The sequence below is a fragment of the Hemicordylus capensis genome, chromosome 6, assembly GCF_027244095.1.
Source record: "Hemicordylus capensis ecotype Gifberg chromosome 6, rHemCap1.1.pri, whole genome shotgun sequence".
Lineage (NCBI taxonomy): Eukaryota > Metazoa > Chordata > Lepidosauria > Squamata > Cordylidae > Hemicordylus > Hemicordylus capensis.
The window spans coordinates 3801831-3827103 of record NC_069662.1 but is presented as its reverse complement, the minus strand read 5'-3'; the positions used below and the strand labels follow the sequence as shown (position 1 = coordinate 3827103).

Below are 25273 nucleotides of genomic sequence, written 5' to 3'. Positions count from 1 at the left end.
AACTGGGTATTGATAGTGACTCTGTTGGTCCTTTTGGATCTCTTGGCGGCCTTCAGTACTATTGACCATAGTATCCTTCTGGAACGTCTGAGGGGGCTTGGAGTGGGAGGCACTGCTTTGCAGTGGTTCCGCTCCTACCTCAGGGGCAGATTCCAGATGCTGGTGTCTCTTGGAGACTGTGGTTCTTCAAAATCTAAACTTTCATATGGTGTCCCTCAGGGCTCCATTTATTCTTCGATGTTGTTTAGCATCTACATGAAGCCACTGGACGAGATCATCAGGAGATTTGGTGCAAGGTGTTATCAATATGCTGAAGACACCAAAATCTATTTTCTCCATGTCAACCTCATTGGGATAAGGCATAACTTCCTTAAATGACTTCCTGGAGGCGGTGATGGGCTGGATGAGGGATTACAAACTAAGGCTGAATCCAGATAAGATGGAGGTACTTATTGTGTGGGGTCGGAACTTGGGAGACGATTTTGATCCGCTGGTTCTGGATGGGGTCATGCTCCCCCGGAAGGAACAGGTATGCAGTCTGGGGGTGCTTCTGGATCTGAATCTCTCCCTTGTGTCCCAGGATGCGGCAGTGGCCAGAGGTGCCTTCTATCAGCTTTGGCTGATACACCAGCGGCATCCTTTTTTTGAGATGAACAACCTCAGAATGGTAGTACATATGCTGGTCACCTCCAGACTTGATGACTGCAATGTGCTTTATGTGGGGCTGCCTTTGTACGTAGTCCAGAAACGGCAGTTGGTACAGTATGTGGCAGCCAGGTTGATCTCTGGGTCATCTCAGAGAGACCATATTACTCCTGTATTGAAAGAGCTACACTGGCCACCAATAAGTTCCCAGGCAAAATGCAAGATGCTGGTTATTACCTCTACAGCTCTAAGCAGGCCCTGAGTATTTAAGAGAACATCTTCTTCGTTATGAACCCCACCACCCATTGAGATCATCAGGAGAGGTCCGTCTGCAGTTGCCACCAGCTCATCTGGTGGCTACTCGGGGACGGGCCTTCTCCGTTGCTGTCTCAAAGTTTTGGAACATGCTCCCCGTTGAAATAAGAACCTAGGTATCTCTGGCAACTTTTTAAAAGGCTCTGAAGACCTATTTGTTCACCCAAGCTTTTGATTAGATTTATAGTTTTTAATATTTTTAAATTATTTTATTTTAATATTTTGATAATTATTTTAAATTATTTATACTTTATATTATTTTACTGTTAATGATTTTGATGTTTCAATGATTTTAATTATAAACCACCTGGAGACGCAAGTTTTCGGTGGTATAGAAATATGTTAAATTAATGATTTTTTTTAAAAAAGCAAAGGAAAATAATAATAGTTGGGAACCAGTAATTGCAGCCTTCCCTACCTCGCTCCACCCTGCGCAAATAGAAACTGACAGCAGGGCAATGAAGAGATGCTATTCAGAGTCCCATGAAGAGCCAATTCATAATGAATTCCCCCACTTGTACTCACCGGGGAACAAGAAAAGAGGCAGAATTTGCAACCTGGAAACTTCATTTTGGAAGGCACAGGACTGAATGGGACTCCCAAATGACTTTCCTTTGCTGAATGGAGATTGCTGGCTGATAGATCCGTTCACACATCCTTTCAGGGTGGGTTGGAGGGCAGAAGAGCTCCTACCCCATCAGTAGCACACAAACAGAACCTCCATTTGGGTCTGCAAACCCAGGAAACGGACAACCAAGCCTCTGACTCCATTGTTGAACATGGCAGCTGCAAGTAATGCCTCTCCATGGAAAGTCTTCCAAAGGTGCCTCTGCCTTCCCAGCATGCCTTGAGGTGCCAGCAGACTGGAAAAGCCTCATGACATGGGTGGCTGTCCCCCCTTTGGCCATGAAGGAGCAGGAGGCAGACACAACCCTGCCACAGCTGCTGCAAGTTCAGGATCATAGAGTGTGTTTTGCAGGGGGGGAAATACCTTGCTGACTAACACCGTGACCCCTCTGCTAATCAGAGTCAGGCAAGGCGTTTCCAGCTAAGGAGGTTGAAAAGTATTCCTTTTCTGTTTCCACAGCATACGATCCTGAGTATGGGGGGAAAGTGGCCTTCTTTGGGAGCCACCACCTGATCGGAGCCAGTCCCATGATGATCCGGAAGTGCTCCAAGACCCCAGCCAGTTTCCTAGGGCCACAGGGGATCGTGGTCCCTTCTTTGGAAAAACCCAACCATCTCCATGAAGACCCAAAGGTAACTCTTCCGTTCCATCCGTCTTGGCTCGTGTCAGTTGACGGAACCATGGAATCTTCTGCCTGCAAAGCGTTTGGTTGACCTCTGACTTACAGATCTTTGCTGTTGCCAAATATTTTCCCACCCTATAAGAAAACCCTTTTAAGGTCAGTGGTGCATGGTGCATGCAACATTTCCTAGAAGTGATAACACTTGTGGAACACAGCAGCAGCTGACCTCCCTTTCCCTGATACTTGGGCAAAAGAAGACCGGTGTGTGTGGATTGTGACCCAAGATATCTTCTTGGCTGACCCTTAAAAGGGGATTTCCCCCCTGCCTCTTTCCCAACAGACTCATCCAGTTACGTGAGACGCAGGAGGGGAAAACCTGATCTCTTGCTTCAAAGTTTGCTCTGGTTTTGTCTTCCCAGGAGAAGGGATCTTGGAGGACTGAGGAAACGCCAGTGGCTGCTTACAAAGTGCTGGTGGCTACCGGGCAGTTTTGGGCCTCGGGGACCTTTGACTCAATCTCCATCACCCTGGTGGGCTCAAAGGGGGAAAGCCTCAAGAAGCCGCTCAACAACACCGGGAAGGACTTCATCCCAGGCGCGGTGAGGACCTGCAGGGTTCGGGAAGGAAGGAGGGGAGGGAGCCATGAGCCCCGAGGGGCCGGGTCAGCAGCCACACAGTGGGGGAGCACAGAATTTGCATGCCGCAGGTCCCAGGTTCAGTCCCTGGCAGCATCTCTAGGAAGGGCCGAGTGAGACTCCTGCCTGCAACCTCGGAAAAGCCGTTGCCAGCCAGTGTAGGCAATCCTGAGCTGGATGGGCCAAGGGTCTGACTCATTATAAAGCTGTAGATGGGGCTGTAGATCGGTGGAAGAGCCTCTGCTTGGCATGCAGAAGGTCCCAGCTTCAATCCCTGGCAGCATCTCCAGGTTGGGCTGGGAGAGACTCCGCCTGAAACCTTGGAGAGCCGCTGCCAGTCAATGTAGGCAGTCCTGAGCTGGATGAACCCGGGCCCTGACTCGGTAGAAGGCAGCTTCCTACATCCCCATGTTTCTGAATAGCTTCCTATTTCCTGCTGCTCCCGAACAGCTGGATTCCACCAGGAATTCCACCAGGATTCCAGAATTCCACCAGGAATTCCACCTGGATTCCACCAGGAATTCGCTCCTGGATTTGCAACAGGGCTCAAGCACAGTTGTCTCCCGAGTGTTGCATTTGATCAACAAGGAAGGATAAGTGCAGGCCTTGGCAGGCCGGCCCTGGAATTAGACGTCTTTGTAAGTGCTGAGAGGTCCTTGAAGAAAGGCCCCACCCCACCCCTTATGGCTGGATTAAACCAGCGGATCACACGGGAAAGAACATTGGGACGGGGTGAGACAACTATCCCTGCACCGTGAGCCCTGGGGGTGCCGCCGGGGTGCCCCCCCCCACCCCTGCTCCATTCCCTCTTACTGCGCTCCCCAGCCATCCCTGCCACTGAGGCCAGGTGTGCTACCATGGCCAGCACTGCGGACAAAGGTGCAGCAGCCCCCGGCCCTCTCCAGCCAGCCGAGGTTCCTTTTGCTCCCTCACCAGCAGGGGGCAGGGCGTGGCTGGTGTGGGGTAGTGCGCTTGGCAGCCTCAGTGACTTGCCCCAGGGTCGCCAGCAGCCTCACTAGGGCCCTGAAGCAGGCCCTCGACTCAGAAAACTCCTCCCCTTGTCCCCTTGGGGCTTTTAAAAAGGAACATTCATAGGAACAGAGGAAGCTGCCGTATACTGAGTCCGGCCATTTTTGAACTGCCCCCATGTTCTTTTTTTGGAACAGCACCTTTGGGGAGGGAGGGGGCTGCACGGTCTGTGCACATTTTAAAAGAGCCGCCCTGCCTTGCCCTGAAAGGGGATGCTTCTACCCAGCACAGAGATGCAGTCGTGGGATCTTTTCTCTCTGTAGATGGATGAATACGAGCTGCAGAGTGACCGAGAGCTGGGCACCATCATGCTTATCCGCCTCCACAAGGAACCGTACCTCTTCTTCCCGGAGGACAGCTGGTACTGCAGATTTGTGGAACTGAGAACCTTGCAAGGAGAGAGCTACCGGTTCCCTTGCTACCAGTGGATTGAGGGGTATCAAAGCCTAGAGCTCAGGGAGGGAACAGGTGAGGAACTAGCACATTTGAGATCTTCCAAAGAGTTCCATCTGCCGTTGCCAGCAGTTCATCTGGTGGCCACAGAGGGGTGGGCTTTTTCTGTTGCCACCCCCAGGCATTGGAACGTGCTCCCTGGCGAAATGAGAGCCTCCCCAGCTCTGACAGCTTTTAAAGACTCTTAAGACGCATTTAATCACCCAAGCTTTTTAACTAGAATTACAGTTTTAAACTGTTTTGATTTTTGCTTTAATTTGTTTTATGTTTGTTGTAAACCACCCAGAGATGTGAATTTAGGGTGGTCTACAAATATACTAAATAAATAAGATTTAAGACCTCTTTTGATGCATAGATAAAAGAAATAAAACAAAGATCTTACAAACCTGAGCAAACACATTTCAGTGTTAAAGCATGATTGTCAATGCTCTATCTGAAACAGCTGGAGACTCTTAAGGTTAAATACAGCAACTGAAGCTAAATAACCAATCCAAGAACAGGAGGGAGGAGGAAGGAGGAGATGACTCTGCAGAACAAATTTTAACCCTTTTATAAACCAATCAATTTCATTGCCTCTTTCATTTCTTCTCTAACATTAATAGTCGGTTGCAGCGGTTCAGCATACATGACCTCTTTTATCTTACGCTTTACTGTATTCCCTTCAGTAGCCAAAATAAACATATTTGTTTGCACAACTTTTCCCTTATGTTTTGCTTTCATATGCTTTGCCCAGGGTTTCAGTCGGTTTTTATTATGTTGCGTGTCTGCCAAAAGCTCTTTATACTTTTCAACAGGGGTCTCCCTTTCTCCCCAATGTAAAATTCTTCACATTCCAGACAGACGATCTTATATACTGGTCCTTTAATTTGGCAACAAGATTGTTGTTTGATTTTCGAGATTTCCTTCTCGAAAATCAAACAACCACCACCCCTCACTTTTACTGTCATAAAGCCTGGACTTAACCAGATGCTGTTTCAGGTTCATGGGTGCTGTAAAAATTACATTCGCTTTCAGGCCATGTTTTCTCAAAATCTTTTGTGTTTGCCAAGTAAATCTGTCAGTCACATAAGGAATTTAATCTTGTCTGGAGTAGGAGAGTATGCATATATCATCACCACTATATGTCTTAATTAATTAATTAATTAATTAATTAATTAAAACAAATAAATGTTGCCATTATTTTGCACAGAGTAAACACTTAGAGGCTGGGATGTGTGTTTAAAACAGATATTTCAAATGCAAATTCCAAATGCAAATTCTCTTTTTCGCTGGCCTCTCTCCTTCCAGGCAAACTGGCTTGCGACGATGAGGAAAACCTGTTACTCCTGCGTCATCGGGTGGAGGAGGTGAAAGCAAGGCAGGACTGTTACAGGTGAGGAATTTCTGCCTGCCAGATCAACACCCTTCTCCATACATCCCCCTCGCCTTCCTACACAGGAGTCCTTTGTATATTTGCAAATCCTTGGCATGGTTGATTCCAAGCACGCTCTTTTCCAGCCACAAATGGTTGCCGGTCAACATGCCATTTCCCAGTTCTCTTTTCTTCTTCTTCTTTTGCAACATTCAGAGCAGCAGATGCTGCAGAGCTCCTTAAAACAGGAGGTTAAAGGACGGAATTTTGCAAGACAGACATTTATCTTAATGAACACTCTGTTCCACCTGCCTCTGTTTACCAGGACACGCCTTTTCTGGACTTTGCCCCTGGTGAGCCATGGACCATATCAGGGGTTGGCAACCTTTCAGAAGCAGTGTCTCAAGTCCTTAGGGGTGGCTTGAGGGATGGGGGTGCTGCCTGAAGTAAGGTTGGAACCCCCTACCCCCTGCATCAGCCAGGCTGAGAAGCTGCCCTGCCCTGCCCCGTTGTCGCTGGCCATGCTCCCAGCCACTAGACTCACCGCCCAACTGGAAGGCCCCTGCTGTGCTGACCACCCTCCCTTTTCTTCCTGGCAATCTTCCGTGCTGTCCTCCGGCCAACATTCAGCAGCACAAGCTGGTCTGCCCCTTGACCCTTCAGCCAACTCTTGTGCTTGGTCTCCTCCATTTGGGGAGCAGGAAAAGCACTGTGGCTGGAGGAGAGAGAGTGTGCATGTGCGAGAAAGGCCGGCCACTACAATGCCCGCTGCCTGCCTTGAGCTGGTGTGTCACTGGTTGCTGTTGCGGTCAGCGGACACCCCATATCAGTGGCAGAGGTCTCTCTGGCTAAGCCAGCTGCTGGCTATCTGTCTTTCGCATGCGCCTGTTTAATCTTTCAGAGCATGCGCATTCAAGAGAGAGAGTCGGCCAGCCGGCACTGCCAGAGAGACCTCCACCGCTGATCCGGGAGCTCTGCTGCCTATTCCAGCGAGCGACTGGCCTTCCTAGCAGTGTGGCTGCTGCTCAGAATCACATCACATGCTGCTCTCGGCACCCGTGCCAGAGGTTGCTGGACCCTGGACTATACTGCGTACCAGTTTTTGCCTCTGGGGATGCACCAATTCGGGGGGGCCCAACTTTGGGTCCCTCCATGTTGTTAGACTGCAGCCCCCTTCTGAAGAACATTGTGGCAGGGAATGATGGGAATTGTAGTCCAAGAAAGCTGGGGACCCATTGTTGGGGATGCCTGCCCTAATTAGTGTGAGTTGTTAGGCTTCAACCATTCCCTCCCCAGGGTTTCTCGAAATGGGGGTCTGGGAGTGGGAAGTGGATACACCTTGGCTCTGGGAGTGTCAGGGGTGAGCACAGGAAGGCGCAAGGCAAGGCACTGCCTGCCAATTTAAACCTTGCAGCTGCTAAGGGGTATTTTGAACCTTGCTGATAACCTATCCTCGGAGCATTCCATTGCTGCTAAGACATCTGTTGAGCCAAAAGAGCAAACATCTGCCTGGATTTTAAAACAGGGAGAGGCAGGCGACTGCTGAGAAAATGTATACTACATCTCAAAGGTGAAGCACAGCCTTCAGCGCCAGGTAGAATTTCAGAATCGGAAAGGGCCTCGGAGTTCCCCTGGCCCAGCGGTTCCCAACCTGTGGTCTCCCAGATGTTGCTGAACGACAACTCCCATCATCCTCAGCCACAATAAATTGTAGCTGGGGGTGATGGGAGTTGTAGTCCAGCAGCATCTGGAGCAACGCCGGTTGGGAAGCCCTGCTCTAATCCAACCCTTTATTCAGACCAGGGATGCTGTGCTGCAGCGTCCCTCACAGGTGACCATCCAACATTGGTTTGAAAACCCCCAGGGCTGGGGGAGACCCCTGCCTGGACCCTTGCAGAAGCCGCTACCAGTCAGTGTAGACAATCCTGAGCTAGACGGACCAAGAGTCTGACTCAGTATATGGCAGCTTCCAATGTTCCAGGTCTTCTCCATGACAACAAAATAGCTTACCCTATTCAGGTAGGTAGATGGTGTAGGAGAGAGCGGGAGGGAGGGAGGGAGGGGGAGGGAAGGAGGGAGGGGGAGGGAGGGGGGAGAGAGAGAGAGAGATGCTTCGTCCCTCAGTGAGTCGAAAGTCTGACATGGAATGTGAGTTGTTTGTATTATGTAAAAATCAAATTTTCATTCCAAAACCAGGTGGACAGAATTTGCACCGGGGATGCCTCATTGCCTGGCTGTGGAAAGCTTAGAGGAGCTGGACACCAATGCGAAGTTCTCCTTCACCAAGTTCAGCACCTTCATTCTGCGCTCCAACCTCACGTGAGTTCTGAAGGGCAGCAGTCCGGAGGAGAACCAGTGCTCCTTAGAGCAAGGCTCTCCTGGGCCCCTTGCCCGCTGCCACACACCCTGCCTTCCACCCTGTCCACACATTAGCACACTGGGACGCTGATCTTGAAGAGATATTACTATTTTTAAGAACATATGCTTTTTTAAAAAAAAAAGTTCCTCAAAACGGCTTACATAGAAAGAGGAAGAAGAAGGTTCCCTGCCCTGCTCACAAGCTAGAAAGAAACAGCAGGCAACAGCTGCCGGTAGAAAGATGCTTCCAGTGGATAGGGACAATGTGTCTCCCCTTGCTCAGCAGAAGAGCGCCTCTGTGTCTCTTGATGTCTCTCTCTCTCTTGATGTCTCTCCTGCTTTCAGATCCTGTTCGCTTCTACACTAGAACAAGTCCCTGAACGCCACTGAGTGGGGGGCAGCTCCCCCATGAGGGAAGGAGAGGCAACAGCCTTAGGTGGCAAATCTGCCACGGGGTGGCCGGTGTGGGCCCCCAACGATAACCACACCACTGGCCTGCTGCCGCCTCCCTGCCCCTACCCCCCCTCCCTGTTGCATTCCCCCCCCCACATGGCTTTTGATGCGGTCACCGCCCTGCCTCTCTCACCGGCCCCCACCCTCTTCCCCTCACCAGGCAAGTCTCAACTTCCAGGCCCTCCTTGAGGCTGTGATGCCCACCAGTTGGGATGGCTTTAAAAGAGGCAGACATCCTATACACCCACGTTATGTTCCACCCTTGTGCAGCAAGGTAGTAGGTCTGTTCACAGGTCCAATTATTCACATGCTGTGCTGAACGCAGGTACAACAGCACACTCCCGGTCTGTAGCCTGCATTTGAGGGGCCTCTACCCAGAATCACCTTTAACATGAATGCAGGAACAATCATTCGCACAAAAACACATACGGGTGTACAGACATCTGTGCTCTCGAACAACATAATGGTTCCCAGAGGCGAAAGTTTGGGGCGAAAGTTTCGACCCAGAGACGAAAGTTTGGGGCTGTGTACAAATTTGATTAATAATAATCATAGGATAGGACTTTAGACAAATGCATGGAGGGCAGGTCTATCAGTGGCTACTGGTCCTAATGGCTAAAAGTGGCCTCCAGGCTCAAAGGTAAGATGCATCTGAATCCCAGTCACAGGGCAGCAACAGCAGGAGAAGGAGGCATGCCTTCATCTGCTAGTTCTTGGACTCCCCAGAGGCATGTCGTGGGCTACTGTGGGAAACAGGATGCTGGACTAGACAGGCCTTGGACTAGATAGGCAGGGCTCTTAGTTCTTATAATGTTGTAAATTGGTGGTACTGTGGTATTATTTATTTATGTGTTTGTTTAACTTATTTATATACCGCCCCAAACTTATGACTCCGGGTAGTTTGCAATTAAAAAACAACCACCACAGATTAAAATGCATTTGATAAATCTAATTAATAGCACCCCAAACTCATGTCTCTGGGTGGTTTACAATTTAAAACACACACCACAGATTAAAACAACATTAAAAGAATTTAAAATCTAAACCCACGATGGATTCTATGAACCTAATTAAAAGCCTGGAGGAACAAGAAGTGAGTCTTAACAGCCCTTTTAAAAGCTGTCTGAGATGGGGAGGCGCTTATTTCGCCAGGGAGGGCATTCCAAAGCCTAGAGGTGACAATGGAGAAGGCCCCTCCCTGAGTAGCCAGCAGATGAGCTGATGGCAGCTGCAGATGCCCTACCCCGATGATCTCAATAGGCAGTGGGGCTCATCAAGAAGAAGGCATTCTCTTGAATAAAATCTTAAATAGCACCACTTTTTTGCACCTACACCAGCAGCTTGAATGGTCGCTCACTCTCTAACTCACTCTCTCCCACCCACAAACTTGTCCACTTTGCTCCCAAAATGGTGCAGACAATCTGGACACGATTCTGGGTGGAAGTGATGGGGGGAGTGAAGCTGGAGGGCTCTCTCCCCGCTCCACTCTCTCTCCCCCTCCACTTTATTTACTATAAATAAACAAAATTATTTATTTATTAATCTATTTATATTTCTCTGCTTAAACTGCTTTGGGAACTTTTGTTGAAAAGCAGTGTATAAATTGTAGGAGTAGGAGTAGCAGCAGTACGAAGACGAAGACGACGAATATTTATATTAGGGGTGTGCAATTTGGGTTTTCGTTGATTTGGTTTGGGACCCGAACCAAATCACCCCCGTTCTGTTCTGTGCCCGAATATGGGCTACCCGAATATACCCCGATTCGGTTTGGATTCGGATTTAATCCGAATCTGAATCAATTTGGGTCAGAAAAACGGGTCCCAGGGGCAAAATAGTGGGGTGGGGTGGTAGTGCCCAATGGGTGGAGGCTACCACCCAAATTTCAGGGGGATTAGGCAAAGGGCTGATTTTTGGGTAATTTTTGAAGTTTTAGTGTCTTTGGGGCAGTTCAGGGGCATAGCGTGGGATCTGGGCAAAAAGAGTGGGGTGGGGTGGTAGTGCCTAATGGGTGGAGGCTGCCACCCCAATTTCAGAGTGATTGGGCAGAGGGCTGATTTTTGGGGAATTGTTGAAGTTTACGAGTCTTTAAGGGTTTTCTCCATAAAGAAGCATGGAGGTGTCAGCAAATGTATAGCTTCACGTCGGGGGCAAAGGGGTAGCCTAGAGCAGTGTGGGGTTGGTGGTAGTACCAGGTAGGGGCAAGGAAGCTACCTGAATTTTTTCAAAGGATTTGGGCAAAGGGCTGATTTTTGGGGAATTGTTGAAGTTTACGCGTCTTTAAGCTTTTTCCTCATAAGGTATTATGGAGCTTTCAGCAGCCCCATAAGTGCACTTGGGGGGTGCTGGGGTGGCCCAGAGCGAGTGGTGGTGTAGTGCACATAGGGTGCCAACCACCCCCATGGGTTGCTAACCCATGGTGTACAGGGTTCTGTTGTTTCTGAGGTTTTCTGAGTGTAGATTCTATGATAGCAAATGAGATTTTCAATGAAACACCATGAATCCCCTGGGACCCGAAATTCGAGCAGACGTCACATCAGACCTTTTTGCATTGAAATCAATGGATGCAAAAAGGCAGGAAATTCAAAGAGACGTCATCCCGAATCACCTGAATTTTTCGGGCACGAATCAGGGGAGATTCGGCTCGGGCACGAAAAATATTGGGGAGCATTGGGGGTGATTCGGTTCAGCCCCGAATCACCCGAAATTGCTCGTTTCGGGCACAGATCGATCTGTGCCCAAAACGTTTTGCACATCCCTAATTTATATACAGCTTTTCAACAAAAAGTTCCCAAAGTAGTTGAAAGGTAAAGTGTGCTGTCAAATTGTTTTCGACTCCTGGCGCCCACAGAGCCTTGTGGTTTTCTTTGATAGAATACAGGAGGGGTTGACCATTGCCGCCTCCCGCGCCTTTCAGCATCTTCCTATATCGCTGCTGCCCAATATATAGATATAAATAGATCAGGGATTCTCAACGTTGGGTCCCCAGATGTTATTGGACTTCAACTCCCATAATCCCCAGCCCTAGTGGCCTTTGGTTGGGGATTATGGGAGCTGAAGTCCACTAACATCTGGGGACCCAACGTTGAGAATCCCTGAAACAGATAACTAAAATGGTAGTAGTAAAACTGCCACCGCCACAGCAGTAGTAGTAGTAGTAGAAGCAGCAGCAGTGGTGGGTAGAGGTCATCCCTGCAGGCAGCCTCGCTCCTGCCATGGCTGACCAACAGCAGCAAGCAGCAGCTGCATCCTGCCCGGAGGGTAAGGCCTAGACCTCGTCGACTTAGCAGCGCTCCTGCCAAGGCACTGCTCTGTGAGCCAGAAGGTGGCAACAGTCAGGAGCGAAAGTGAGGTAGTGACTCTGAGCAGAGAAGTTTAGACCTCAGCTTTGGCACTGGAAACCTCCACAGATGACTCTTAAGCATGAAAGAACTAGGGTGTGACTGGGCAACCAATGGGTCACGGGCTGGGAATGAATACGAAAAAGAGAAGGACACGTTAGCTCTTATCCATACAGATCAGTTAAAAGTGGCTGACTATGGAGGCTTCGCCTACAAAATGGCGGTTTGTGCTTTTTCAAAATGGCGGAGGTCAGGCCAAGCGGCCTCACGCCACCAGCAGGCAGAGGTGAGCGTAGCCTCTGGAGGGGAAGACCTGTTTCCTGTCACAGGGAATATAAATCCAATGCATGTATTGTATAGATCGGGTCGGCCAGTCTGAGACTCCCCAGTTGTCGTTGGACTGCAGCTCCCATCATCCCCAGTCACCATAATCGCAGATGGGGTGATGGGATTTGTAGTCCAACTACAGCTGGAGCCACTCCTGACACAGACCAACAGTGAAATCCCAAAAGGTCTTTTTCCTTCGCTGATTAAACCCAGCTGAGTCCAGAGAAACTGATCAATGTGAGAGAGGATATTATTTCCATCTCAGCCAGCATAATAAGGTGACAATTTGCATTGCAAAACCTGCCCAGAACCGTCTATTGCTGTTGGTAACTCACGCTTCAAGCAATGCTGGAGCTGTCCTTTCCACCCACCCCACGTGCTGATGCAAATTCTGTGACCGCTGGTAACTGCAACGGGTTATTTCTACTTGGTAGCCAACAGCCAATACTCATACATACCAAGAGGAGACTTCAAAGAAGCTTTATTAGCTCTGCAGAGTAGCAAAGCGACCGTCAAGGGGATAGCTCCCAAAAGACAAGACAGACCCAAGATGGAGTCCGTCCAAAGCATTTATACATGAATTGATACATCTGAATATATCATCATTCACAACAAGCCAGCTAGGTAGTCCAGCAGTACAACTCCATCTTAGGCCAACAGGCTTACAATACTACCATTGTTAAAGGGGTGTCTATGCAGCCTCTAGGAGCAGTTTAGATACCAGCATCATCATCTCTCCTGACCAGTAGGCCAGAACAAAGCAAGGCATAGAGAATACATATTATGTTGCAAGTTACAAGGTCTGCAAGGCACAGAATATGAGAACCAAACTAAAGCATACTAAGCAGATTCCTTCCTACTGACATACTTTCGGGAATACAAGATGGGAGGAATTCTTGCTTTTTCTAATTCATCAGAATGGAGCAGCTATGGCTCAGCTCTGCGTTAACTACATACCCTAGGATCTATCTATCTATCTATCTATCTATCTATCTATCTATCTATCTATCTATCTATCTATCTATCTATCTATCTATCTCAATATAAAATGCTTAGATTCACAGGTAACATCGACCGCCAGCCTGCGTTTTTACCCAGTTTTTTGTTTGTCCTTAGGAAAATGGAGATGATGCTAAAAGGATTCATGAACTGCCAAGAATCGTGGAAGAAACTGGAAGACATCCACAAGGTTTTCTGGTTCAACAAAACTCCGGTTTCGGGTGAGTGTCCTCAGGTGCAAGCTCAGGAGGATGGAAGTGTGTGGAAGAAGGGTGGTTTCCTAAAAGGTGCTTGGCCCAGCCTCCTCCTTCTGGTCAAGACCTCTGCAGCCTTTCACAGTGGCACGACCTCATGTTTCCAATCCTGGGGTGGAGATGCAACAATGGTGAAAGCTTCCCCTGTCAAACTTTGACCTGTGGCATGTCACGGATAAAGTTACAGCAGCCTTGGCTGCAAGAGAAACAAGGGAGCAGTTTTAGCCGAGTGGTGCCCATTCTCCAAAAGGGCAGGGCTGTGGGAAGGGCAGGATTTGGCCAAATACAAAAGAGCTTGTCTTGTTAACGACATAGATAGAGCTCCAGTTCTCACGGCAGTCCCTTGGCCCAACAGCTGACCACCAGACCTCTGTCTCCTCCCAGAACTCCAAAATAGAACTCAGGAATCCTAGGGCCATAACCCCCCTGCTTTTACCCACTGGGCCATGGTTTGCAGCCGTGGGTCCCCAGGTGCTGTTCAACTACAATTCCCATCATCTGCATTCATAGGAACATAGGAAGCTGCCATATACTGAGTCAGACCATTGGTCCATCTAGCTCAGTATTGTCTGCACAGACTGGCAGCCGCTTTTTCAAGGTAGCAAGCAGGGATCTCTCTCAGCCCTATCTTGGAGATGCTGCCAGGGAGGGAACTTGTGTTGGGAATTCTCTCTGGTAAGAGATACCCTTCTATTACAGCAGAGTGCACTGAGGCACAACACAGCGGAGTCTGCCCAGGCATGCGTGTATGCTGAGAGTAAAAGAAACTTGGAACCAGTTCATAGTTTCAAATCAATATAAGGAGTCTTTATTAGTGAACTCCATTCTAGACAGTGAAGTGGAGAGATAGGATCTCTAATCTAGCTAGCTAGCTGGATGCAAAGGGATGGTTTCTGCATCCCTGTACACATGGTGCAGTGGGTGTTGCAAGGGAGAAGAAAGGGAAGAGGGAGAGGAAGTGGCAAGGAAGGAAGTCCCTGAGAGTAGCAATCTACATATCAAAGGGATAGTGTCATAGCAGTAGAGAAGGGATGAGAGCCAGCGTGGTGTAGTGGCTAGAGTGCTGGACTAGGACCGGGGAGACCCGAGTTCAAATCCCCATTCAGCCATGAGACTAGCTGGGTGACTCTGGGCCAGTCACTTCTCTCTCAGCCTAACCTACTTCACAGGGTTGTTGTGAAAGAGAAACTCAAGTATGTAGTACACCGCTCTGGGCTCCTTGGAGGAAAAGCAGGATATAAATGTAATAATAATAATAATAATTATTATGGGAGCTATAATCCAGCAACCAGGTGCAAAGGAATAATGGAGTGGAGGTGTGTGGGCAAATGTCCCTGGGCCATCAGTGACTTGGGGCTGCTTGCCTGTGCGGCTCCCACTGGCCAGCCAGTTGCCCACCCACTGCTGCCTGCTTGCCTCCCTTTGCTGGCTGCGTCAGCACAGCGCGGTCATTATTTTGCTTCGTGACCAGCACAGGGAGCAGGATGGGCAGCCCGTGAGCAGCAAGCAATGCCAGGGGCCACCCCAAATCTCGATCCGGGGCCACCTTCAACATTGCTACACCCCCACCCACAGTATTCTGGGGATCCAAAGATGGGACCGCCGGCCCTAGACCCCTTGCCATGAAAAGCATTTTGAGAACGGTTTGGGGCTGAAAAAAAGGCAAGGAAAGATTGTGCCATCGAGTCGGTGTCGACTTCTGGAGACCACAAAGCCACATGGTTTTCTTGTATGCTGGACTAGATGGACCTTGTGCCTGATCCAGCAGGGCTGTTCTTATGTTCGTATGTTCTTATATTCTTAAAGCAGAGCATGCCTGATTGTACTGGGGGGCAGGGGGAGGGAATTAGACAATATCACCATTATACAAATACAGCAATGTAGAGATAATAATACTGAGGTCAGTCCTTGTAGGATTGTTGTAAGGAGTGCAGCCAGATGATGTATGGAAAGGAAAGGTTGTGCCGTCAAGACAGTGTGACTCCTGGCGACCACAGAGCCGTGTGGTTTTCTTGGTAGAATACAGGAGGGGTTGACCATTGCCTCCTCCCGTGCAGTATGAGATGATGATGCCTTTCAGCACCTTCCTAGATAGCTGCTGCCCGATATAGGTGTTTCTTATAGTCTGGAGATCCTGCCTTTCTGTGTCCCCAGAGTATGTGGCTGATCACTGGATGGAAGATACTTTCTTTGGCTACCAGTACCTGAACGGAGTCAACCCCCTGGTGATCCAAAAATGCACCAAGATCCCAGACAACTTCCCTGTGACCCAGGAGATGGTGGCCGGATCGCTCAGGGAATCCACCACCCTCCAGGAGGAACTGCAGGTGACCTGTTTTTCATTCCCAACTTTCTTACAGGAACACAGGAAGCTGCCATATACTGAGTCAGACCATTGGTCTATCTAGCACAGTATTTTCTTCACAGACTGGCAGCGGCTTCTTCAAGGTTGCAGGCAAGAATCGCTCTCAGCCCTATCTTGGAGAAGCCAGGGAGGGAACTTGAAGCCTTTTGCTCTTCCCAGAGCAGCTCCATCCCCTGAGGGGAATATCTCACAGTGCTCACACATCAAGTCTCCCTTTCATATGCAACCAGGGCAGAACCTGCTTAGCTAAGGGGACAAGTCATGCTTGCTACCACAAGACCAGCTCTCCTCTCCTGTAGCAACATGAAAAATGGTTGCCAGTTTTCACAGGGCAAGGGATTCCTAACTGCATAGATTTCTCTCACCCAGAGATGGCAGCATCTCAGCAGCCCAAGAAAGCGCCTTGTGACAAAATGGATGATGCACCCACCCCTCCCTCCAGTTCTACCTAGTCTATATAAATAAAGTTTAATGTATGTCGGTCTGTCTGTCTGTTCCCTATACATTCCTACACCCTTTGAACTATCAGGACCAATCTTGACAAAGTGACTTCCCATGACCTGACGAGTAACATAGGGTACCCAGGGACCCAACAACTAGACAGACGGAGGGATAATTAGCGGGTATAGCCACAAAAGCCCGAGCAATGCTGGGTACACTGTGCTAGTAAAGAATACTCCACACTGGCTGACATGCCAAGTTACTAGATCTCAGTGAGGAGACTTTCTTTCTCGCCCCCCCCCCACACTTTTTTTGCTTTGTATTCCCACACACAAGAGTTCCATTCTGTTGCATGCTTTTCCCTGGCTCGCCTTCTGCCGCCTGCCCACCACCATTCACTGCCGTTATCTCTGCCCGACCGCCAGCTGGCCGCCACCGCCGCCATTTTCTCCCACGTCCCTGTCACTATCCGGGCAGCTGCTTGCGAACACTCGTGATTGCTGCCACACATGGGATTAGCAATGGGTACGCCTAAGAGAGATATATAGATAGATTCCTTACATTAATTTCTTCAATGTCATGTCCAATATCTATAAGTTACGCAGCTTGGGGGTGCTACTGGACCCGGCTCTGCTTTTGGAAGCTCAGGTGGAGGCAGTGGCCAGGGGTGCCTTTGCACGGCTTCGGCTGGTGCGCCAGCTGCGTCCCTTTCTCGAGAAGGCAGATCTAGCCACGGTTACCCACGCCTTAGTCACGTCGCGGCTGGATTACTGTAATGCGCTCTACGTGGGGCTGCCCTTGAAGAATATCCGGAAACTGCAGCTAGTGCAAAACGCGGCAGCGAGGAGCTGCCGGAGCAGCCCGTTGGGAACATATCACCCCCATTTTGAAAGAGCTGCACTGGCTGCCGGTTCGTTTCCGGGTCCAATTCAAGGTGCTGGTTTTGACCTTTAAAGCCCTAAACGGTTTGGGCCCGGGGTATTTGAGGGACCGCCTGCTCCCAAGGGTTGCTGCCCACTTGACAAGGACATCTGAGGGGGCCCTGCTCCGGGTGCCGACAATGAGGGAGGCCCGGCTGTCGTGCACTCGGGACAGGGCCTTCTCTGTTGCTGCCCCCAGACTCTGGAATGCTCTCCCAGTGGCCATTCGTTCCTCGGACTCCATCACGGCTTTTAGAAAGCTTTTAAAGACTTGGCTTTTTACCCAGGCTTTTACATGATCGTTTTCTACTGCGGCTTCTCTGTGTTTTTATTTGTTGTATTTGTTGTATTGTTTTTATGCCTGTTTTTATATGTTTTTATACTTTTAACATGATGTTTTTATTGTCTTTTTATTGTATGTTTTTAACTTTTGTAAACTGCCTTGAGGTTATCTTTTTAACAAAAGGCGGTATATAAATGCAAAAATAAATACAAATAAATAAATAAAATAAGTTAGAATGACTGGTTCTCAGGCCAGATTCGGATGCCACACATCTGGAATAAATTTTGCCACCTACCTCTATTCAAGGCTGGGTTTCGGAGCAGAGGAAGTTGCCTTATACCAGAGGAGGCCCTGGGTCCATCAAGCTCAGTGTTGCCTGCACTGGCTGGCAGCAGCTCTCCAAGGCTTCAGGCTGGAGTCTCTCCCAGCCCTCCCTGGAGTTGCTGCCATGGATTGAACCTGGGAGCTTCTGCATGAAGAGCAGAGGCTCCACCACTGAGCTATGCCCCACCCCCAAAGACTTAAGACTCGCTGCCTTCTATTGAGTCAGACCCTTGTTCCATCTAGCTCAGTATTGTCTACACTGACTGGCAGCAGCTCCTGGCATGGATCCTGGAGATGCTGCCAGGGAGTGAACCTGGGACCTTCTCTATGAAGAGCAGATGTTCTACCGCTGCACTATGGTCCCATGGTTGCATCTTGACACGATGGATTGTTGACACATGACTTATGATGATGGTGCTGCTGGTTCTAATATTTCTCTCTGTTCCTTAAAGAAGGGGAACATCTTCATTGTGGACTACAAGCTGCTTCAGGGCGTCCCAACCAACATGATCCAGGGCCAGAAGCAATACATCACGGCCCCTCTCTGCCTGCTGCACCAGACACCTTCCAGGGACCTCGTCCCCATCGCTATCCAGGTAACACCGAAACGGAAATGAAAAACGCAGCCCATTCTGAGCACTGGAAACCATCACTTCCTCAAAACTGCCTGCAAAGCTTTCTCTTTGCAAATGTGGCCAGGCACTTTGTCATGAAACTGAACTTTTGGGTGGGGAAACCTGCTATTTGGTGGAGGGTAGAGTGGCCGTGCCCCCCGGAATTCCAGGTTCCACCCGGATTTTAAGCATCTCGCCCAGATTGCTTAGCCCACCCAGACTCGCCCAGATTTCAGCTTTCATTAAAACACACACACACACACAGAGCTGAGCTCTAGCCCTTGTAGAAGCGGAGTTATGGAGCAAAACGTGCACTCACTCTTCTGCTCAAAAATTATTTTTGAGCCAATTTACATAAAATGCAAATCAGGCACCCAGATTTGGAAAGCCAGAATATGGCAACTCTAGTAGAGGGGAAGGGTTTCATGGGGTTTTCCACCGCCCCTTTGCTATGTGTCACATTTTGTTGAGTTTTCGGAAGTGCCCTTGCCCTAATAAGCTGGAGTGTGTGTGTGTGTCTGCCATACACGGCGCAGCTGCCTCTGGTTCCCAGCAGCTCCAGTTGTGCATGCCTCTCCTTCCCACCCTGCTCCAGTGCTCATGAGAGCCATGCTGCCTGCAGGCTGGCCACTCGTCAGGTAGAGCAAGACAGTTAACCTGGTGAGTGGACAGCCTGCAGGCAGTGCTGCAGCTCTCATTAACTCTGGGCCAGGGTGGGATGGGAGACAGAGACACAATCAGAGCTGCTGGGAAGCAGAGGCAGCTGCATCGTCTTCGGCATCCCCCTGTCTCCTTAGGATTAGCTGCTGGTGGTGCAGAGAGAAGGCCATGCCGCTTTCTGGCCAATGCCTCCCCACAGGCCAAATTGGCTACAAGGCAGGCTAAATGAGGAGGAGCACACAGCCTGCCCCCCTCCACCAGGGTTCCCTCTAACAGGGATTCCCAGATGCTGTTGACTACAACTCCCAGCATCCCCAGCTACGATAGCCTTCGCTCGGGGATTATGGGAGTTGTAGTCAACAACATCTGGGAATCCCTGCTAGAGGAAACACTGCCCCCCACCCCACCCCAGACTACCCCCTTTCCTCCTCCTTTTGCTCATGCGTAGGTTTCTTACAGGGACATAGCGAGGTTGGAGTGGGACGCCTGAGGACAAGCTTTGGAAACTCCACCCTTCCGCCCACCTTCCTCTCCTTCCCCTGCCCCCATGGCTTTGCTGCGTGGAGGAAGAGTGGGATATAAATGTCAAGAGAAATGAAATAACTCTACATAGAAAATTAAACTGTATGTTAGTATACTACCTGGAAGAAGCACTCTATGGGAAGCTAAGCAAATAAACTCCTAAGCCAAGAATGTCTGGTGGAAGGAAGGAAGGAAGGAAGGTCTCTTTCCTTAGCTGATTAATTTTTCTGCAGGTTTTTCATCCTACAAATGAAATGCCCAAGCAGCAAGTACATAATTTTAAGAACAGAGAAAGCTGCCTTAGGTCAACTGTCAGACCCTGCTTTCTCTCCCTCATCAGACCTTAGGAACATAGAAAGCTGTTTATACCAAATCAGACCCCACACTTGGTCCATTTAACTCCATATTGTCTGCTCAAGGTTGCAGGCAGGATTCTTGGGCCTGGATTCAACAAATCCTCAGCGCTGAGGATTCCTAGAAGGCATCCAAGCTGAAACATCCAACCATCACACGAAGCTTTTCATTATATTTTCTTCGTGAGATGCAAAATGGAAACAGGAAACTCAGCTTTCCCGCTCACCTCACTCTTCTTCCGGAGTTATGATGAAAAGGAAGCTGACATTGTTGTACGTACAGCTCATATTCAAAACCGACGTCTGGACTTGAGGAAGTTTAAAACAGGAAATCTCTCAGAGATTGTACTTGAAGAACACACAAAGCAGAATTCATAGCCAAACACATTCATGCAGCCCTTTAAAAAAGTAACACAGGAACATAGGAAGCTGCCTTATACTGAGTCAGACCCTTGGTCCATCGAGATCAGTATTTTCTGCACAGACCGGCAGCGGCTTCTCCACGGTTGCAGGCAGGAGTCTCTCTGGGCCCTTTCTGGAGATGCTGCAAGGGAGGGAACCTGGAACCTTCTGCATGCAAGAGTGAAGGTGCTTTTCCCAGAGTGGACCCATCCCCTGAGGGGAATATCTTGCCGTACTCACATACTTAGTCTCCCATTCAAATGCAAACCAGGATGGACCCTGCTTGGCAAAAGGGACGATTTATGCTGGCTACCACAAGACCAGCTTTTTTCCACCCCTTGCTCTCCCCCCGCGCAATAGAAACCACCACTTGAAAAGTGGAGTTGGCAGGGACGGCAGGATGGCTGGCCAACGGGAGACAGAAACGGATGAGGTCTCCACTTCGACAGTCCTTCCACAACCCTTGTGCCTTCCAGCCGCATCCTGCTGCTCTGCTTCCTTTCCCCGCCACCCCACCGCATTCACCTGCTTCTCTTGCTCCCTTTTGCAGCTCAGCCAAACCCCAAGCTCCGACAGCCCCATCTTCCTCCCCAGCGACTCCTTGTGGGACTGGACCATGGCCAAGATGTGGGTGCGCAATGCCGACTTCCATGTCCACCAGAACATCTCCCACCTCCTCCGGACACACCTGTTGGCCGAGGTTTTTGCCATGGCCACCCTGCGGCAGCTGCCCATGTGCCACCCGCTCTTCAAGGTACGGCTGGGATGGCGCAAGAGCTGATGGGAAAGGGTCATGGTGGGATTCTTGGCCCATCCTCGGCCCATCCTGCCATTGGGGTCCAGAGAACTCCCCATAGAGATAAGAGAAGCTCAGAAGGCGATCTTGGTTCCTCTCTTGGCTTTTACACCCATCCAGTAATCCTCTAACAGGGATTCCCAGATGTTGTTGACTGCAATCCCCAGCTGCAATGGCTTCTGTGTAGGGATTCTGGGAATTGTAGTCAACAACATCTGGGAATCCCTGTTGGAGGAGACACTGCACCCGTCACCTGACAAACTCGAAGGCCGCACTTGAGTTCCTCCAGCTGGGAAGTGCTGTGCTGTCCATGGCTGCACATGTGCTATGCCATTTCGGACAGAAGAACCCAAGGCTGTTGAGGCTTTGAGAAGCCGGGGGAAGCTAAGTCTTAAAGGTGGCTGGTGAGGAGGTGGGCGAGGGGGGAACAGATCACACACGCCTCTGCTGAAGGGACTCACCAAGCTGAACACCTCCTGCCAACAATGGATTATGACTTGTCAAGAGTTTCAGAAAGCTCCTGTTTGCTGTCTGACCACAAAGGGGTGTGTGTGTGTGTGTGTGTGTTTGCGTGTGTGTGTTTTGGAAGGGCAATATAGAAATCGAATTATTATTATTAATAATAATAATAATAATAATAATAATAGGGGGAGGGAGGGGCAGGCCACTTCCATGCAAAACTAAAGTGTGGGATATTCAAAATCTTTGCTCAAGTTCCAGGCATAATCTTACTCACAACAGCAACATATAAATACTCTCTGTACATACACACCAAGCAGCCTTGTGTGATCTCCACAGCACCACCTGCTGGCCAGGCCTTGCATTCTGAGAAGAGCCCCACCCCCCGCCAGCTGCCACAAAAGTGGTAATGAAAAGGGACGAGTTCGTCCCAGAATCCAAGAGCTGGCCAGCAGGTGGCACTGCAAAAATCACGCAAGGTCCCTGCTTGGCGTGTGTACAGAGAGGAAGATTGCACTAGGATTTAGTGTGTGGAAGCCTGCAGCCGTGTGTGGACTGGGAATAAGATCAGGCTTAGAACTTGACCAAAAGCTTCGAATATCCTGCACTTTATTGCCGCCTGGAAGTGGCCAGAGAAACACCTGGCAGAGCATCATCCACAGCCAGTCAGCCACATCTGGCCTGATAGTTCCCAACCCACACAAGCCTGTAATGGACTGCTAGGAGTGCTGGATCCAGTGTCCATGTTGGAAGTTGGGCTGCAAAACATTTTGAGTCTCCCTTCCGACCAGCAGTGACTTTTCCCTCTTGCCTTGCTGCAGCTCCTGATCCCCCACTTCCGATACACGCTCCAGATCAACGCTTTAGCCAGAGTCAGGCTCATCAAAGAAGGTGGCATGATGGATCTGGTAAGAACAACAACCTTTTGGCCAGTTGGGGTGTCTGTCCAATGCTTTCCCATGCCCGTCTCCCACCCCACCCCGTTCTTACCACAATAGAATTCAAGATCAAACCAGGGGAAGCATCAAGGAGTGTTAGCTGCCTTGGCCCTCTCCTCCATGACACCACATTAAGAACATAACAACAGCCCTGCTGGATCAGGCCCAAGGAGGCCCACCTAGTCCAGCATCCTGTTTCGCACAGTGGCCCACTAGATGCCACTGGGAGCCCACAGACAGGAGTTGAGGGCATGCCCTCTCTCCTGCTGTGACTCCCCTGCAACTGGTACTCAGAGGCATCCTGCCTCTGAGGCTGGAGGTGGCCTTTAGCCCTCCGACTAGTAGCCATTGATTGACCTCTCCTCCATGAAGTTATCCAACCCCCTCTTAAAGCCATCCAGATTGTTGGCTGTCACCACATCTTGTGGCAGAGAATTCCACAAGTTCATTATGCATTGTATGAAAAAGTACCTCCATTTGCTGGTCCTACATTTCATGGCAATCAATTTCAAGGGATGACCCCTGGTTCTAGTGTTATGCGCGAGGGGCGCTTTCCTGACTAGACCCTACAACGGGGTCAGGACGTCTCTCGGAAGGGTGCTTCCACACTTCCTGCATCGTGACACCGCAGTCCCTACGCGGACAGCAGGGTGCTGTTCACATTTCCAATGCCTTGTTGCGAATTTAATCGCTGCGATATAGAGCAAGGACTTCGTATATCCGGCGTGAAAAAAGTTGCTGTTTATTCGGGTTGTTAGTTGCTGCGAGGCTGCTCCCCTTGCTGTTTACGGCCCAAATGTGACTTGCCCAAACAGAAGCATTTTGCTGCTGTTCCAGCAGCTAGTCTGGAAGAATTTCTCTCTCTCCACTTTCTCCACACCATGCATGATTTTATAGACCTCTATCATGTCTCCCCGCAGTCGTCTTTTTTTCAAAATTAAATAGCATCAGGTGCTGTAGCTTTGCCCCATAAGGAAGGTGCTCTAGGCCCCTGATCATCCTGGTTGCCCTCTTCTGCAATGTTCTCATTGACTTCCCAGCTTTTCAACAACCACAAAAATCCTCACAGCCATTTATATAGCAAAATAATAAGAAAATTGTCCCCTGTCCCAGGAGTGCTCACCATTTTTTTTTAAAGGGGGCGGACATGGACAGAATCCAGTAACTGCTTCTGGAGAGAAGCTATGCTGGACTGAATGAGGATAATCGCCCAGCCCTTGATACATATAAGGCACCCACCACTTTAAATGTGCCTAGCAAGGGATATTTATTTTCTCCAAAGCAATTCATTCATTCCCATAGAGAGAGAGCAACTTGCAATAAATAATTCAAATACAGGGTTTCTGATGCAAATTGCTATTACAGTAGCTACTTACTGGCACTTCTGCCCTGACCAGGACACTGTCCCCTTCCTTGACCAGCTACCCTTTTCCTCTCGCCTGTACAGATCAAATTATCAGTAGCTTGAAGAATAAGCTGCATACATACAATGCTGGGAGCTGGAAGATTTATCACCCTCGAGCTCTGCCCAACACTCTGCACTCCACACAATACACACACACACACACACCACACACAACACAACACAACACTCACATCACATGATCGCCACATACAGACTATGTGTGACCCAAGCTCCTTCTTCCAGGCCACCTCGGCGGGCTTCAAAGGGGTCGTGTCCATTGTGGAGAAAGGTCTTCACGAGATGACCTACGCCTCCCTCTGCCTCCCAGATGATATCGAGGGCCGCGGAGTCGGCTCCATCGCCAACTACTACTACAGGGACGATGCCCTGAAGATCTGGGCAGCCATAGAGAGGTGACGCCAGCCCAGAGGCAGAGGGGATGGGGGAGAGGGAAGGGAGCAAGGCTAGGCAAAATCTACAGGATAGACCCGGATGTGGAGAAGGAGGGAAAGGGAATGTGGGGAATAAGTGGGAATGCTTGGTGCCTTTGAGACTAGGCTGCCATATTGGCACAGGAAAAGGAAGAGGAGGGGAGATACCTGAGCCTCGTTTCCGACATTCCACACAGCTCCCAAATTAATGTACCTGTATGATACATGTTTATCCCATCCACAAAGGTATAACTTTAGGTTTTTGGTGCTGCGTGAAGACCCCCTTGAGGCTTTACACCACACAGCAAGCAGCTGATGGCCAAGGGCTTGTCTCTTTGCTAGAAAGGCAGAGGGAGGGAGGGATGAGAAGATATACCCCAGAACGATTTTTGGGAGGCGATAGGAAAAGGCCAGCAGTTTCTTGGTGCTGGGTCGTGAGTGAAATGGGAGCTGAGCTTGCTGGAGCAGACAATGGATGGGATTGTTCTGAGGGCCAAACTAGATGTTCATTTCAGCATGTGAGTGAGGATAATGGGTTTGTTTTTTAATTCAGAATGGGGACCTCTGGAGATTAGGAGTGCAACATGGGGGGGGGAGTTTAACCCTTTTTCTCTGCCATTGTCCGCTCCAGATTGAGGAGGGAGGGTATTGACGCCAATGGAACCCCCATCCCCACCCCGGCAAATAGCTGCCAATAGGGAGGGCTGATCCACATTGGGACCATGGCAAGAGCAGAGAGTCAAATCCCTCTATCCCCACATTATGGTCCAAATCCATGAGGCCTCCAGTCCAACTGCTATTTATTGAGCGCAAGCACGCAAGCCTCAGTCGCATGCTTAAAGCAATGCCTAGTCTGACCCTGAACAAGTCCATTGGGATTATTTCTGCCTGCGGCTTGGTCAAGATCCGTGACAAGGCAGCCCTAACCATGCAGCAGGCTTTAATGCATCCAT

General features: G+C 49.6%; 1 protein-coding gene across 1 annotated transcript in view; it reads left to right on the top strand.

Annotated features, from left to right (window-relative positions):
• Positions 1–2103: 2103 nt before the first annotated feature.
• LOC128331538 (hydroperoxide isomerase ALOXE3-like) overlaps positions 2104–25273 on the top strand; it is a 28864-nt gene continuing 5694 nt past the window's right edge. The window contains exons 1-11 of the mRNA XM_053265084.1: positions 2104–2220; positions 2630–2809; positions 4138–4342; positions 5615–5699; positions 7875–7997; positions 13271–13374; positions 15562–15734; positions 18193–18336; positions 20842–21045; positions 22368–22454; positions 24133–24302. Of these exons, the coding sequence (XP_053121059.1) occupies positions 2116–2220; positions 2630–2809; positions 4138–4342; positions 5615–5699; positions 7875–7997; positions 13271–13374; positions 15562–15734; positions 18193–18336; positions 20842–21045; positions 22368–22454; positions 24133–24302 (1580 nt within the window). The 5' untranslated portion in view covers positions 2104–2115. The remainder of the gene's footprint in view (positions 2221–2629; positions 2810–4137; positions 4343–5614; positions 5700–7874; positions 7998–13270; positions 13375–15561; positions 15735–18192; positions 18337–20841; positions 21046–22367; positions 22455–24132; positions 24303–25273) is intronic.